Here is a 16,053-nt window from a genome sequence, read left to right on the forward strand (position 1 = left end):
CACCATGGCGTCGTAGCCGAGAAGGTTCATGAACTGCACCACCTCCCAGCCCTTGAAGTAGCTGAACCAGACGGTGCCTTGGTATTGGTCGCCGGCGTCGAGGAGCAGCACGTTGGGGTGCGTGGCGCGGATCCGGCGGATCTGGGTGGCCCTGCGCGCCACGCCGCCGTAGCAGTCCTGCCCGGCGCATTTGCCCGAGTCCTTGCTGGTCTGCTCGACGCGCGCGTGGACGTCGTTGGTGTGCAGGAGGGTGAGCTCGAAGGCGCCGGTGCCGGCGACGCAGAAGGACGCGCCGAGGAGCCAGAGCAGCGCGGGCAGCAGTCGCCAGGACTCCATGGTCCAAACGCGCCCGCGCCCGCCCTTTGCCTCAACCGCTAACCGAGGTTTTTTAGGAACAGCCTGGCGGAGCGATGCGTGTGCGTGTATGAGAGAGAGAGAGGGGGGGGAGGGGAGCGGGGGAGACGACGGAGAGGAGGAGCTGGACGCCACCTCTCCAGTCCCGCCCGCTTCGACGGGAGCCCTCATCTTATCGTTCTCGCCCTGTCCCGCACCAACGGTTGGGAGCGGCTGCCTGACTTCTTCCTTCTCTGCTCCGCCCTGCTTTCCTCAACCCTTCCTGACCGTAACTTTAGGAAACGTCGCTCTTTTCTGGCGCGGGTAGTTACCTCCACCTTCAGGCTGACCCATCGTGTCATGCAATGATTCCATCTTGGAACCACTATCACAATTTGTGGACCATTATCTAAAACCTTTCATTCCAAAGTCGTATATCCGTGACTCTTAACTTTTTTTTTTTTACAGAGGATGCGTCAGATTCAGATACAACCAGAGGACCTGTTAGTCATCATGGATGCTCATTCACTCCACACCAGCGTACCATGCAGGATCAGGCACTTGACATCATATTTGCCATTTTACAAAAACGTGAAGTATGGCATCCACCTTCACATTATCTAATGGCTTTAGCAGATTTAGCCCTATGAAAAAAATATTTCTCTTTTGACAAACATTTTTCTGGCAGATTAAAGAATCCACCTACTGATTTTGTATAAAACTATCAGACTTGTGAAAAACAACTTAGTTGACTTATCTCTTATAAAAAAACTTTACTTGTGTTGTATAAAACAATTTACTTTATATGCAGTTGTGTGCTTTTTAGCATTGTTTAGTTTTGGTCTGCTAGGTTAGCCACCCACCATGGAAGTAAATGGAAGGGAGGACCCACCCTGAAGTTGGGACTTAGAAAGCCCTTTGGGTTAGTTTAGCAGCAACTCTGTTACTCTGCTAAAATCTTTGCTATCATAGAGCTCAAAATTAGCTAATTATGCCCTGGGGCAGTCTCTGCCTTTTCTGCTAATTTGAAATAGCTCTGTAAGCAGGAAGGCTCATAGTTCTGACAAATGGGGCACAGTTAATCCTTCGCTTCTGAATGTTCAGATATACCCATTGATAAATTACCACAAGGTGTTCTTACTATAAGGCACTTCTGCCTAGGGTATTCTGTATATAAGCAGTGTGTAAATTGAACTAACTAACAACAATAATAGGTATTGTATCTTTTACTCATTTTCTCTTAGGGTTGCTATCTCATTCTCTGGCAGAGCTCTTGTGCCTTTAACATACATGATACAGGCAGAGATCCAGCTTTTTGCCCGATACAGAGATGGTAAATTTTAACTGCTAAGCCAGACTTCACCAACCTATTTTGGACTTCACCTTCCATCAGCCTCAGCCAGTGGTCAGGAATTCTGGAAGTTGTAGCCTAAAACATCCAAAGGGCATCTGGTTGGGGAAGGTTGTGCTAGTAGTTACACTACTCATTGTAGTGTAACTACTACAACCAGTAAGTCACATGTCTCTGTGATTGGAGTAGGATTCCAAGCCAGAGGTTGTAATTTTGGGGCAACCACTTTAATCCAAAGTACCTGTCATTTTAAACATCAAACACTAGGTGTATAGTGCATCTGTGAAAGCTTCCATCCCATCCCTTTGTATTGCCACATACACTTTAAGGTCATCCCCGTAAATAAATACTCCATTTCAGAATTCCTTGGTAAACTATGCTTGAAATAACAGCAGCAGGCATGACAGAATGCCCTGCTCAATATGCTATGTGCCCCCTTTCAACTCTATTATTCTATTCTGTCAGGGATGCTTTAAGGTGGATTCCTGCATTGAGCAGGGCATTGGACTCGATGGCCTTATAGGCCCCTTCCAACTCTGTTATTCTATGATTCTATGAGCATTGCTGGATTCCTTTGGTTTTGTAGGCAGATGTTAAAGTTATGATTGAGACAATATGTAACGTGTTTGGGGAAAAGACAATTACAAAGAGTCCTGTAGCATGTTGGAAAACTAGCAGATTTATTATGGCACAAGATTTCATTGACTTGAAATGTCCTGCAACTTTGCTGGCTGGTTTTGTTGTGGCCAATGTTTACGTGGATGAATTTTGTGATTCATTTCTAAAATCCCATATGTTTTCATTTAATATAGCATGCTATGCCCTTTCCAGTTACTGAGAAAATTATGGTATTTGCAAGCAAACATTTTGCAAGAAACAGTGGACAATGTCCAACTTGACAACACTGCTAGTGTGAATTACATTTTGCCAATAGCATTTGTTGGCCTGGCAAGTTTTCTGAAGAAATCCATTGAGGCAGCAAATGCTATTGGCATTATGCCAGAGGTTGCTTGCACTAGAACAACATAATTTAGGTTAGTACTACTGTTGAACTGGATACTGCCCTTTTTATATTTAAGGACATGATTGGGCTTAATTTTTCGTTCGCACAATACATGTACAGTCGTTGCCCATTTTTAAATTCAGGATTCACATACCTTCCCTGAAGTTGTACGAGGTTTTTATCACAACATTGCTCTGCCCCATCCACAAAATTTACCAGGTGGAACAAACAATGACATCTTTCACTTGTGACCTTCCCATGTTTTCCCACCACTTCTTGCTAATTAGGCGTATGTAAAATTTTCGTATTTCTCATTTATATCTTCAATGCCTTCAAAGGTTTCGATATTACTTATGCTACACATGTTGCATGTTCTTACTCTTTAATTTCTTATAGCCTATAATGTGGAGCCATATATTAGATGTCTTGTAACTTTTCTATTCATTTTTAAGTTGAATTAGTGGCTTTTAAGGGAGGACAAAACTGGGGCTAATGGACAACCCCAGGTTCTACTAGTTACCTAGTACTATTTTCCAGGTGTAACATATGCTTTTTGCAATATGAAAACATGAGAAGTTGTTTAGGGCAAAGAACTTGCAATTTCCTATGCTGTGGACCTTACTTTCATTTATATTCTTATCTTTTATGCAAAGAGGCACAAAGGTAGGGTTTTTATATTCATATTCAACAAGGTTAACAGATTAATCTTCTTTGTATACATATCTTAGAGGGCTGTGTGCTTGGGAAAGATCATTCGCTGTTGGATCCTCCTAAGGACCTTCAGAGAGAGAACATGAAATTACTGCCAAATAAAGGTCTCATTATGCCAAAAAAGAAAAAAAAATCGTTTAATCGAATGAGAAATCTGCTCCTGCTTTTCTTCTTGGACCAGTTTCCTCAAATATAACGTGACCATATGGAAAGGAGGACAGGACTCCTGTTTCTTTAACAGTCGTATAGAAAAGGGAATTTCAGCAGATGTCATTTGTAGTATTGTAGTACCTGGTGAAATTCCTTCTTCATTACAACAATTAAAGCTTCAGGAGCCCTGCCTACTTGACCAGATACAAAAGAGGGCAGGGCTCCAGCAGCTTTAACTGTTGTGATGAAGAGGGAATTTCACCAGGTTCTCCGTATATACAAATGACACCTGCTGAAATTCCCTTTTCTATACAATTGTTAAAGATACTGGAGCCCTGTCCTCTACAGTGACAATATGGAAAGGAGGACAGGGCTCCTGTATCTTTAACAATTGTATAGAAAAGGGAATTTCAGCAGGTGTCATTTGTATGCATGCAGCACCTGCTAAAAAACCCTCTTCATTACAACAGTTAAAACTGCAGCAGCCCTGCCCTCTTTTGTATTTGGTCATTTAGGCAGGGCTGCTGCAGCTTTAACTGTTGTGACGAAGAGGGGATTTTGCAGGTGCTGCATGCATACAAATGACATCTGCTGAAATTCCCTTTTTAGTACAACTGTTAAAGATACAGCAGTCCGGTCCTCCTTTCTATATGGTAACCCTACTGTCCTTCTTTCCATATGGTCACCCTATCAAATGTGTTATTACTGCGTTCAAAGAATTACAGAATAGTAGAGTTGGAAGGGGCCTGTGAGGCCATCGAGTCCAACCCCCTGCTCAATGCAGGAATCCACCTTAAAGCATCCCTGACAGATGGTTGTCCAGATGCCTCTTGAATAGGTAGGAAGCTAACTTTTAAGTGTAATAAACTGATTGGTTAAGGGCAATGGGACACCACATCTGGAAGGTTCAAAAAGAAACTCTCAAACTTGAGCAACATTCCAGCAATATTTAAGAAAAGAATTTGGTCATATGTAGTTTGTGACGTAGGACTTCCAATAGCACCCTTGAACTAGTACACATTATATATTCCTTATATTATTGATATACAAACACGTACAATAAAACTCTTCTAAGAATGGGGTGGGTGGAAACTACAGTAAAATGAAGTTGATGGAACTGCTAAATCACAGAGATAAAGGCTGAGTCCAATCCTGTCAAGTCTAAGCTGATGGCATTTGAGCTAGCGATGACCAACCAAGAAAGAGATCTTGGGGTTGTGATGGAGAGCTCAATGAAAATGTCGACCCACTTTGCAGCTACTGTAAAGAAGGCAAATTCCATGTTCGGCACAATTCGGAAAGGAACTGAGAATAACACTGCAAATACCATACTGCCTTTATACAAATATATGATTTAGAATACTGTGTACATTTCTGGTCATCACACCTTAAAAAATATATTGTACAGCCGGAAATATGGAGAAAAAAGATAGCTAAAATGATCAAGGGGCTGGAGCATCTCCCATATGTGGGAAGGTTAAAACATCTGGGATTGTTTAGCTTAGAAAAAAGGTGAATAAGGGGAAACGTGATATTGTATAAAATTATGCATGGTGTGGATAGGGAGACATTTTTCTCCCTTTCATAATACTAGAACCTGAGGTCAGCCCATGAAGCTGATTGGTGGAGATTTGGGACAGATAAAAGGAAGTACTTTGTTATCCCAAGATGCAGTGATGGCCACCTGTTTGGATGGCTTTAAAAGGGCCTAGCCAAATTACTGGAGGAAGAGATGGATCCAGATGGATCCAGTATCAGAGGCAGTATGCCTATATACACCAGTTGCTGGGGCAAATGGGCAGGAGGTTGCTGCTGCACTTATGCCCTGTTTGTGGGTTTCCCATGAGCAACTGGTTGGCCACTGTGTGAACAGAATGCTGAATTAGATGGGCTCTGGTCTGATCCAGCATGGCTCTTTTTTATGTTCTAATAGGGCTACGCCTGAGCTAGAATGAATCATTTCTGGAGTTAATCCTTAATTATTGACTAAGGAGACAATCCCCACTGGACAACTGTTTGGGTTTATTTTAGAGTCAGGGATTATTTTGGAGTCAACACTCAAAGGAAGTATCCTAAGGGAAAATGGGAGGGCTTCAATTCTGGTGAACATCCATCTACAACCATCTATCTTGAATTTTAATAATGAAGTTGTGCCAAAGCTCTACTTCTGATATAGCTCAACAGTGCCTGTTGGGCAATCTGAATATACTTCTTTCACCAGGGGGGAGTCCACACACCGTTCCGAAGGCGCCCCGAAGCCCCTTGAGGGCTCCCCGAAAACGCTCATGTAGCACATACCTTAATCGTCCCCAGAAGAGGTGGTGGAGGAGGCGTGTTTCGGCAGCGCAGACTGCGGGCGGGCTGCTCCAGGCTCCGTTTCCCTTTAGCCAGCAGGCCCTGCGAGAGCTCCCAGCAGCGGGGCTGGGTCGTGGGAGGGAAGAGGGCGGCCGGGCGAGGAAAGGGGAGGGCGCCTCCCACGCCCCTGGGACTGCGCAGGGGCTGCCGCCGCCGCCCCGCTGCTGGGAGCTCTCGCAGGGCCTGCTGGCTAAAGGGAAACGGAGCCAGGAGCAGCCCGCCCGCAGTCTGCGCTGCCGAAGGACTCCTCCTCCTCCACCTCTTCTGGGGACGATTAAGGTACGTACTACACGAGCGTTTTCGGGGCGCCCTCAAGGGGCTTCGGGGCGCCTTCGGAACGGTGTGTGGATTCCCCCCAGGTCTCACTTTTTTATCCTCAAAAACACATCCAAAAATTTGAGCTTTGTAAACATATGAAATAACTGGTTGAAACTGACTAGGTGTTTTGAGATGTAAAGTTACAATCATTAGAAAGGTGGGTCCAACCACTACGTAATTTTCTTACTGCCTGCAACACTAACATCAGAAATGGAGGCTATCACATTATTGGGCAAAACAACAATCGATCTCTGTTAAGGGGCCAGCTTTTACTGCCTCATAAAAATAAGGGTTAGCTCCCTTTCTCAGACCATCCTCACTGCAGTGAACTGCATATAGAACACCAGATTCTCTTCAAATAGGTAACATGTAACCAGCTAAGGGCACAATTCTATCAGGTTGCCATCTGAGGCTTCCAAAATTCTTATGCCCTGCCAGGCTGCTACTAACAGGGTAGTAAGAGTGACTGAAGCGATTTTTGCCTTTCCATCCTCCTTTTTACTTCCCGCCCCCTCTAGATGGGCCCCCGGGTCAGTCTAGAGAAATTGCGCAGCTGGGGGTGAGGCCAGGGCTTGAAAGGCCGCAGGATACTGCAGAACCTACCCTTTCCCCTCCTTTCTCTGCACACCTGAACACCCGCTTTTTAACCTTTCTAAGGTCATCCGTGGTCACTTTACAACCTCAGGAAGCAGCCACCTTGGTTCTTTCCATGACAAACATAAGGGGGTATAAGGAAGGATCAGAAGGCAGAGTCCCCTTCCTGAAGTCAATGGAGTGTCTACTGCTTTGGAAGCAGGACTCTGACCTACCCTATCATCCCTTGTACCGAGTAAGTAGATTTATTAGGAAATGGTTTGAGAATGTCAGATGTCTCTGCAAGCTTATCTCTGTAAGAAGTTCCCACGGGATCTAGCTTGCTTACTCCCTGTTGCAGACTTGAAGCTGCTGGTTTTCTGAGAACTTCAGAGTGTTTGAAAGGAGGGGTCCACTCTTGGAAGCTGTCTCTCAGATTGTAGCATCACCTTGGTGGGTTGTGCCATCCCACCCTGTTGCCACATGGGCATGGCTTATAGGTCAGAGGACGTGTCTGCCAAGTGGCTTTGAATAGGCCTTAAACGAAAAAGCTTTGCTAGGTTTATCTCTCCACGCAACACCTGACCTCCGATTGGGGCTTTGAAAGCACTCTGCACATGGACGCTTTGCCATTTGGACTTTGGATATCTAACAATTGTGCCATGAAAAGTAGTGAGGCTTTTCATAGACTTGGACTTGCATTTGCTGTGGATTGTGTGTCTGTGGCCAGACTCAGGTGGCAGGGAGATGCCAGTCCTTAGCAGAAGGACGGGACTGCTGTGCCTGAGGTTTAACCTTCCCTGTGGTCATGGTAACCAGGGTCAGCTCAGTGGTGGCAGGCTGAGATTGACAAATGTGTGACCGATCTTCTCTGCCCGGCTCTGGTGGCTTAGAGCAACCTTTCCCTGGGATTTTGTTTTAGGCGATTGGCCATGTCCCTTTGAGGTGCCAGCATCTGCAGCATCTGGAGAAGCTCAAATCAGATGGTGGTGTACCCTAAACACCCTACCCGAGTGATTGCCTTAAGGATTGTATCAGAAAAGGAGCCTAAAGCTTTCTAACCATCGTTCCGCTTTAAGTGGTGTTGTTTGGAGAATGTAACCATTACACTGTTTACCGTGTGATTTCCTCAATAAAAGAAGTCTCACTGATGTGAGTGTCTCGTGACAGCTTGCCAGCACGTGTGAATACCAGAGGGAAGAGGCATGAAGATGACACATTTATGTTTTGAGGATTCTTGACAAAGGTTTTTTGTTATCATTTTTTGGTTAAGTCCTATGTTTCTGGGCTTTGGGAATGAAAACCCAAATCACCTTTCACATTTCTTTTCCTAGGGCTGGTCTGAAAAGCTGGTAGGATTCAGACCCTCCCCAGCTCTCCAAGCAGCTGAACAGACTAGGTTCATCCTGAGTGGTGGCAGCTTATCATCAGTAATTCTTTTTTCTCGGGAACCCTAGTAAAGAGGGCATCCACCAGAAGGAAAAGTTATATCCCATCTCAGCCCCCATCTATATGACAACGGGATTGCTCCTCATTGAATATAAACCTGAATTTTCATTGATTCGAATCTAGGCAAAGAGCGTTACACTGCAGCAGCAACAGCGATTTATCTCTTGATTTTTTTTTGAAGTGCAGTTATTAATGTGCACATGTGCATATACGATGATATGGAGCACAGATGAGCGAAGCTATAAATTGTATCTTTGGAGCTCCGGGGGGTGGGAGGATGAGGCAGCAGAGGAGGATGTGAGAGTGGGGGAAAGCAGCACATTGCAAAGGAAAACCCTCCAAAATGAAAAGGTTTCCCAGTGCAGGGCGTGGGTGGAGAGACGGTCAGCGCAGGGGAATGTGTAGCATTTAAACACACTGAGCTTTTTTCCAATGAGCGGGAGGGGGACTGAACACATCTCCTCCCTCTGGCTGCCCGTTCCCCCGTTTGTTTTAAAATTATAAGCTGTATCTGTGGAGCTCTGCAGAATCATATAATTCAAAATGTAAATAATGTGAAGGAATGAGGGAGCCAGAGGAGGACAGGATAGGTGGGAAATTGGCCAATCGCTTTGTTCTGCCCTGAAAGCTACGGTCGCATGTCAAAATGCGATTTAACTCCCCCAACGACGCATAACTATAACGCGGTGCAAACTCTGACGTTGATCAAAAGTCGCGGTAAATCGCAACTACAAATATGTGCATTATTGCATTTAAAACCCGGAGCTACGGCAAATGGACGGCTGCATCATGTGTCCTGAAACACAAATCTGCATGTTTAGGTTGGGGTAAAGAACCCGTATAGACATCCCCTCAGTCTCATAACAGAAATGATAGTTCAGGATGACATATACAAGTATGTTGTTTCAGGATTCTGCTGAATTGGAAATGACTGAATTCCATTCACTGCTGCTGACTTTATTTATTTATTTATTGCATTTATATACCGCCCCATAGCCGAAGCTCTCTGTGCAGTTTACAAAAGTGAAAAACAGTAAACATTAAAAACAAATATACAAAATTTAAAAACATAAGCATAAAAACAGCTATTCTGGGGTCAGTTAGAAACAAACAAACAAACTCATAAGCAATGCAGCTAATAGGGAAAAATAGTTGCTCTTCTAGTTTTGGAATTCTACAGTAGAAACGTGAACAGATTGTCCACACAAACAAATTTCCAGAGAAATGCACTTTATTTGCAATAAATGTCAAGATAATAGGTTGCCTCCAACTCTGGCTATCCACCAGTGGAACGGAAATCTCTGGCGGAATGGTTTCATCTCCCCCAGTGCAGTCCCCTGTGTGCCCCCCCCCCAGCTTGCTACGGAGGATCGGGGGATTATTTGGAGCAGTTGGGGGGGGGCATGAAGGGTGCAGAAGGAGGATTTAGGCCAATGCCTGCCCATTGACTTTTTTCTTTTTGGTAGCATTTTTGCATGATGTATACAAACATCCTGGATTATGTTGAATTCTATTTTATATTTAATAATCAAATATGAATAGAGGGAAAAACACATGTTAGATTATTACAGAAAACAGGATAGCAAACATTTTAAATGCCTTTTTTCTTCTTTGTTTTAGCCAGCATGTATCAACGACGTTAATGATTTTATGCTAAATTGTTTTAGGCCTCCACTTTATTGTAAAGACTCACTTGGGGCATAATTTTAGAGGAAATAGTATAAACATTTTAGGAATAAATAAAATACATCATGGGGAAAGAAAAGTACAAGAAGTGGTTTGTGGGATGGCTTTGTTTAAAACAGCTTTGCGTTCCACCCTGCTTTCACACAGCTGTTTTTACTTATATTTGCATCCTATCCTTCCTTCGGGGAAGTCAAGGTAGCATACAAAAGTTTTCCCATGTTATCATCACAACAACCCTTTAATTCAGCTGGCTGTGCAGGCCAGGAATAATAGGAATTCCAGTCCAACACATCTGGAAGGCACTTGGTTGGGACAGGCTGCCGAAATGTATGTTGGAATGAGTAGAAATAATTATTTCCCAGGGAATTGAACATCTCTGATACTAAAATAACAGCAATAAAAGTCTGGCCTTAGCGCCAAGATTCTGAAACCTAGACATCTAAAACTTGGTACGCATACTAAGAGGACCCTAGGGGTGTTACCTCTGCCTTACTTCGTTTATAAAATACATGACTTAGAGCTTCTTCAGACAAGTGTTTTATCCCACGCTTGTAAGTGGCCACTCACGGATTTTTGTGGGTCAGTTTGACGTTGCAGCGATCCTCCTGTGTGCCTCCGGCTCCATTTACTGGTTTTAACCATTTAAAAAAAGGCTCAGAAACTCTGACTCTTCTGATATACATCGCTATTTCCTGCCAGGTGCAGGAGAAGTTCCGCTATAAAACACCCACTAGAGGGCGTTGTCCTATTAAACTGCATTGAAGCTGTACAAGCCACGTGGCTGCTCTCTGTAATTGGAGCTCGTTGCAAAGCCGAGGAGATGCAGCTTCCGAAAAGTAAGGGAACACAAATCTCCTCCCTCGCTGTCTGAAGGAGTAGTTTCAACTAATTTTAATGCGTCCATGTAGTTGAAGCCTGCAGAAATCATTTCAGCCTCTAGGGGCAGACTTCTCTAACTTGCGCATAGCTTTGCAGTCCATATAGTTTGAAGCCTGGGAAGATTAGTGGGCAGCATTATAACCCTGCTCTGTCCTTCTCAGGGACTGGAGACCCTTCCGTCAGGGGGCTACAGGAGTGCAGCACAGCAGGGCGCATGCTTAGGGGTGTCAGCAGACAGCTTCACAGATGGGGTGGGCACAATTTGTTCAACTCTGCCAGCATTTAACTGCCCCTGAAGGCTCTGCTATATCGAACTAAAAGCTTTTTCAACCTGTGCAAAGCCGGGTCCTTTCTCTAGTTTTACGTAACCAAATAAGCTGCCCCGAGCAGTCCGTTACAGCTTTGCTGTTGAAAAGTGGGATCTCTAAATCCACTACTATCTGTTCATTCATCAAATCATTTTATTGCATTTGACTAATAGCCATTACAAAGAGAACAGCTTGATAGACCATGCAATAACAGAACATCAACATACAATAACAGAAATCAAATTAGTGAATTGCCTGCACAGTCCACTGCAATAGCATTCAGCGTGACTGCACGAATGTGTTAGCAAACAAAGCTGTTTAGAGTGTAACGTAAAGGTTGCAATCTGAAAATAACCAGCACATTTTCACATAGGAACTTTCCCCCTGTAAGGATGCCAAAATCTGCCCCAGGAATCTCTCCCTGGGATTTTTACTATTCTATGTTATTCTTGGTAAACTATAGAGAGGAACATGAAAATAGAGCTATGCAAACAGGAAGTCCACACCCAGACTAGTGATGTCCCTGAAGAACATAATAACCTGGTTTGTAGCATGAGTGCGTCCCGCTCATAATGCTTGGCTGCACTGCAAACTGAATTCATAGTGTAAAAAGACATTCTGCACAAGTCTGGCCAGTGCTGAGTGGACCAAAAGCCCAAAGCCAGTGGGCTTTATAGGCACAGGCATAGGGTGACCATATTTGGGAAACCAAAAAAGAGGACACCTAGTGTGTGTGTGGGGAAGCAGCTTTCTGAGTCCTGCAGAAAGTACGTTATTCCCCCACCACCTTAAAGAACCCGACTGGAGTGGAGGAGGGGAAAGGATTTCATTCTGCACCACCACCATCCACTCCAATTGAGGCCTTTTCTATAATGTCCACGAATGACCCATTTCCCCTTTAAGACCTCAATTGGAGCTCGGGGTGGGGGAATGATGTGCCTCAAGAAAGCATGTCATTCCCTCCTGCCATGCTAATGGCAGCCTTAAAGAGGAAGGTGTGTCATTCCAGGACATTATTGAAAATTATAGAAAATCCCCCCTGACACCATGGAAAGAACAAAAACCAGGACAAATCCGGGGAAATCCTGACAGTTGGTCACCCTACACAGGCACAAACATTATCTCACATTAAACCTTTACTCTCTGATGGACAGTATAAGCCAGTGTGGCCATTGACTGGAAAATTAATGGAAAATGGGCAAGGAAGTCAAGGATTCCTCGTCTTATTCAGTCTAATAGGCAGCTGCAATGTCTCCTTGGCATTGTGGATTCTTCTTGTGGCACACAGTAATTCAGATGATGATAGGCTTCTTCTATATACTTTTGCTATGTTGGGTCAGCTCGAAAGTTTATCCTTCCTCAATTTAGAATACCAGTTATACAGAATTAACTTCCAGTGCAGCGGCCTAGGGCTCACTGGCTCAATCTGGGCGTCATGTTCCTGCTCTGCAGCTGTGACACTGCTGTGACAAATACTGCAAAAGAAGGGATAGGGCTGCAAATGTTAATACATCGTAATATGTGATATGGATGTAACCTAATTATTCTGGTCTGCTTCATTTAGTTTCGTGTCCTTCTGTCAGAAGTCTAATTTCCAAAAAATAACACAAATGAATGGAGCTTAGAGATCCTGAAATAAAGAATTTCAGGCGGGGTAGCCATATTAGGGTGCAATCCTATGCATGTTTAGAGAGGAAAAAAGTCCTACAACTCCCAGCACGCTCGCTGGGGATGCTGGAGTTGGAGGACTGCTGGAGTTGGAGGACTTCTCTCTCTCTAAACATACATAGAATTGCAACCCTTAGTCTGTTGCAGCAAAAGATGCAGAGTCTTATGGCACGTTAAAGGCTATCAAATGTATAGCATAAGATCTTGTGGACAAGAATCCATCAGGTGCATGTAAACTTATAGAAAAATGACAGATGTGTAAATTCTGTGGTATCATAGAAACACATCAACACTAGAAATCACAACTTTTCAAGATCACAGTACTATTGTAAAACAATCCAGCATTTCCAAAAATTTAACACCCCTGCGACCTGACAACAGGATTACATGTCATTGCAATAAACGTGAAATGCCTCACACAATATATTTCCCAAGAAAGGGCATTTGTATGCATTCCTTTGTTGTTTATTCGTTCAGTTGTTTCCAACTCTTCGTGACTTCATGGACCAGCCCACGCCAGAGCTTTCTGTCGGCCGTTGCCACCCCTAGCTCCCCCAAGGTCAAGTCTGTCACCTCCAGAATATCATCCATCCATCTTGCCCTTGGTCGGCCCCTCTTCCTTTTGCCTTCCACTTTCCCTAGCATCAGCCTCTTCTCCAGGGTATCCTGTCTTCTCATTATGTGGCCAAAGTACTTCAGTTTTGCCTTTAATACCATTCCCTCAAGTGAGCAGTCTGGCTTTATTTCCTGGAGTATGGACTGGTTTGATCTTCTTGCAGTCCAAGGCACTCTCAGAATTTTCCTCCAACACCACAGTTCAAAAGCATCTGTCTTCCTTCGCTCAGCCTTCCTTATGGTCCAGCTCTCGCAGCATAGGTTACTACGGGGAATACCATTGCTTTAACTATGCAGACCTTTGTTGTCAGTGTGGTGTCTCTGCTCTTAACTATTTTATCAAGATTTGTCATTGCTCTCCTCCCAAGAAGTAAATGTCTTCTGATTTCCTGGCTGCAGTCAGCGTCTGCAGTAATCTTTGCGCCCAGAAATACAAAGTCTGTCACTGCCTCCACGTTTTCTCCCTCTATTTGCCAGTTATCAATCAAGCTGGTTGCCATAATCTTGGTTTTTTTGAGGTTTAACTGCAACCCAGCTTTTGCACTTTCTTCTTTCACCTTTGACATAAGGCTCCTCAGCTCCTCCTCGCTTTCAGCCATCAAAGTGGTGTCATCTGCATATCTGAGATTGTTAATGTTTCTTCCTGCGATTTTAACTCCAGCCTTGGATCTATGGCATCTTAAATTAGTCCATATACTTGTAATTGGGACAGGAGAGATAGAAATTAAGAGTAACAAAATTATTTAAATAGTTTAGAAAAAGATATTCACTAAAAACAATCCCAGTGGGGGGGGGAATATATATATATATATATATATATATATATATATATATATATATATATATATATACACACACACACACACACACACACACACACACACACACACCTTTTTAAAAAAGAAAAGAAGTCTATATTTGCTTGGAATCGAGCACTACTAAATGTAGTGGAATTTGAGTAAATATGAATAGATTGGGCTATAAATGCCTTATCTGCTAATACGTAACATCTTGCAGGAACAGCATCTCACAAAACCAGAAAATGTTTATAAAGTACACTTGGATTAGTCAGGATATCCTTTGCATGGTTTAATGCTGCCCTCTGCTGGAACAGCACTGTCAACAATTCTCATCTGTTTTATTTTTGGGTAACTAATTTCTTTTTAAACACAAACTTCAGTATGGGTAGCATTTTAGGTCAAAATAGAAGATAAAGCCATCACAACAAATTACAGACCAATTGATATAGTGCAAAAATGTATACAAAAATTCCAGCTGAGTACAAGTGGCACAAACTATTTGCGTAGCAGACACGTCACCAATGCACAGAATGAATTGTGCCCCTTAGATTCCAGATGTCCAGAAGTTATACTATAATCCTACATAATTGGGTTTGTCTTGTCATCATGAAGACCTGTCATAGATAAACTGGATGCTATACTTTAAAAAAATTGTTTAGTGTTGAAGGCCTAGAAATCAGTTTTGATTTATGAAAAAGAAAATATGGATTATGACCTGCTACTGCACACATCTTGTTTTATTATTTTAAAAGCCCATGGTTATACAGAAGGATTTAAAAATGCTAAGACACCTTTTAACGACATGTAACAGCAGTAAATTATAAACAGAATCTCTCTCTCTCTCTCTCTCTCTCCACAGGGCCCGCCATCTATGACAGAGAGGTGAGTGTGTGATATGGTGTATATGATCAAGTTGACTCAGGGCACAATCCTATACATGTTTAGACAGAAAAAAATCTCACAACTCCCACCATGCCCCAGACAGCATGGCTGGCTGGTGTTACAGTTCTACTTTATTTAAGCTATCTGATTATAGTCCAGTACCTTGGGAGCCTTCAGCTGCCTGCTTACTCCAAATAGCAAATAAAAAATATTTCTAAACAACATGGCCAGCAAAAAAAAAAAAAAAAAAAAGGAATTTTTTTTGTGTGTGGATTCAATTTTGTTTTTTGTACTAACAAGAATTAGTAAGAGAAAAACATTTTTGATCATTTTTTCATTTTTATTAGAGATATACTTATAACATCACATCAAAATATATTGCGCATATAAAACATGTTTTGTTGTTAAACAGAGCATTATTATATATTTAGCTCTTAATAGCTTAAAAAAGAAATAAAATTTCCTAAACATTTCATATTTTTAGACTTCTAGTCTTAATACCTTAAAAAGAGAGAGATTCATTCTAAGTACTAAGTTCCTTATTTGATACTAAATAGGCTGTTCAGTTGACAGGGACACAGTACATATTTATATATATTTTTGTATAGAAATTACTTAATAACTAATATTATCTTGTTGCTGTTTATTCGTTCAGTCGCTTCCGACGCTTCGTGACTTCATGGACCAGCCCACGCCAGAACTTTCTGTCGGCTGTCAGTAAACAATATTATCTACTGTCCAATAAATTAGGGCTCACAGTCTTAATTATTTCTTTGTTATTAAACATTATTTAGAACATACATAAAAGGCTTACACATACACCTTTCAGAGCAGATAAGATTAATTTCGAATTATACTTTAACACAACTCAGTTCTCAAAATTGGTCAATTAAACTTAAGTCTATTTCCCCCCTAGACATCTGTATATCAAGCTTTTTGTTGTGTATACTTTACACAATTTTTTTTTTGCTC

The 16,053-nt window shown here is 42.7% G+C and overlaps 1 protein-coding gene and 1 long non-coding RNA gene across 3 annotated transcripts in view; one reads left to right on the plus strand and one right to left on the minus strand.

The window, feature by feature from the left end:
• The window catches only part of NT5E (5'-nucleotidase ecto), a 34,223-nt gene extending 33,806 nt beyond the window's left edge, over window positions 1–417 (minus strand). Inside the window, exon 1 of the mRNA XM_063124910.1 lies at window positions 4–417. Within this exon, the coding sequence (XP_062980980.1) occupies window positions 4–336 (333 nt within the window). The 5' untranslated portion in view covers window positions 337–417. The remainder of the gene's footprint in view (window positions 1–3) is intronic.
• LOC134397903 (uncharacterized) lies at window positions 13–15,777 on the plus strand. 2 transcript variants are annotated; one of them, XR_010025388.1, is made up of 4 exons: window positions 13–117; window positions 802–929; window positions 15,059–15,081; window positions 15,737–15,777. It is a non-coding gene; the product is annotated as an uncharacterized LOC134397903 (long non-coding RNA). The 2 variants fall into 2 exon arrangements; XR_010025389.1 differs by lacking the exon at window positions 13–117 and adding an exon at window positions 554–657.
• The last annotated feature ends 276 nt before the right edge of the window (window positions 15,778–16,053 follow it).

The sequence above is a fragment of the Elgaria multicarinata genome, chromosome 4 (assembly GCF_023053635.1).
Source record: "Elgaria multicarinata webbii isolate HBS135686 ecotype San Diego chromosome 4, rElgMul1.1.pri, whole genome shotgun sequence".
Lineage (NCBI taxonomy): Eukaryota > Metazoa > Chordata > Lepidosauria > Squamata > Anguidae > Elgaria > Elgaria multicarinata.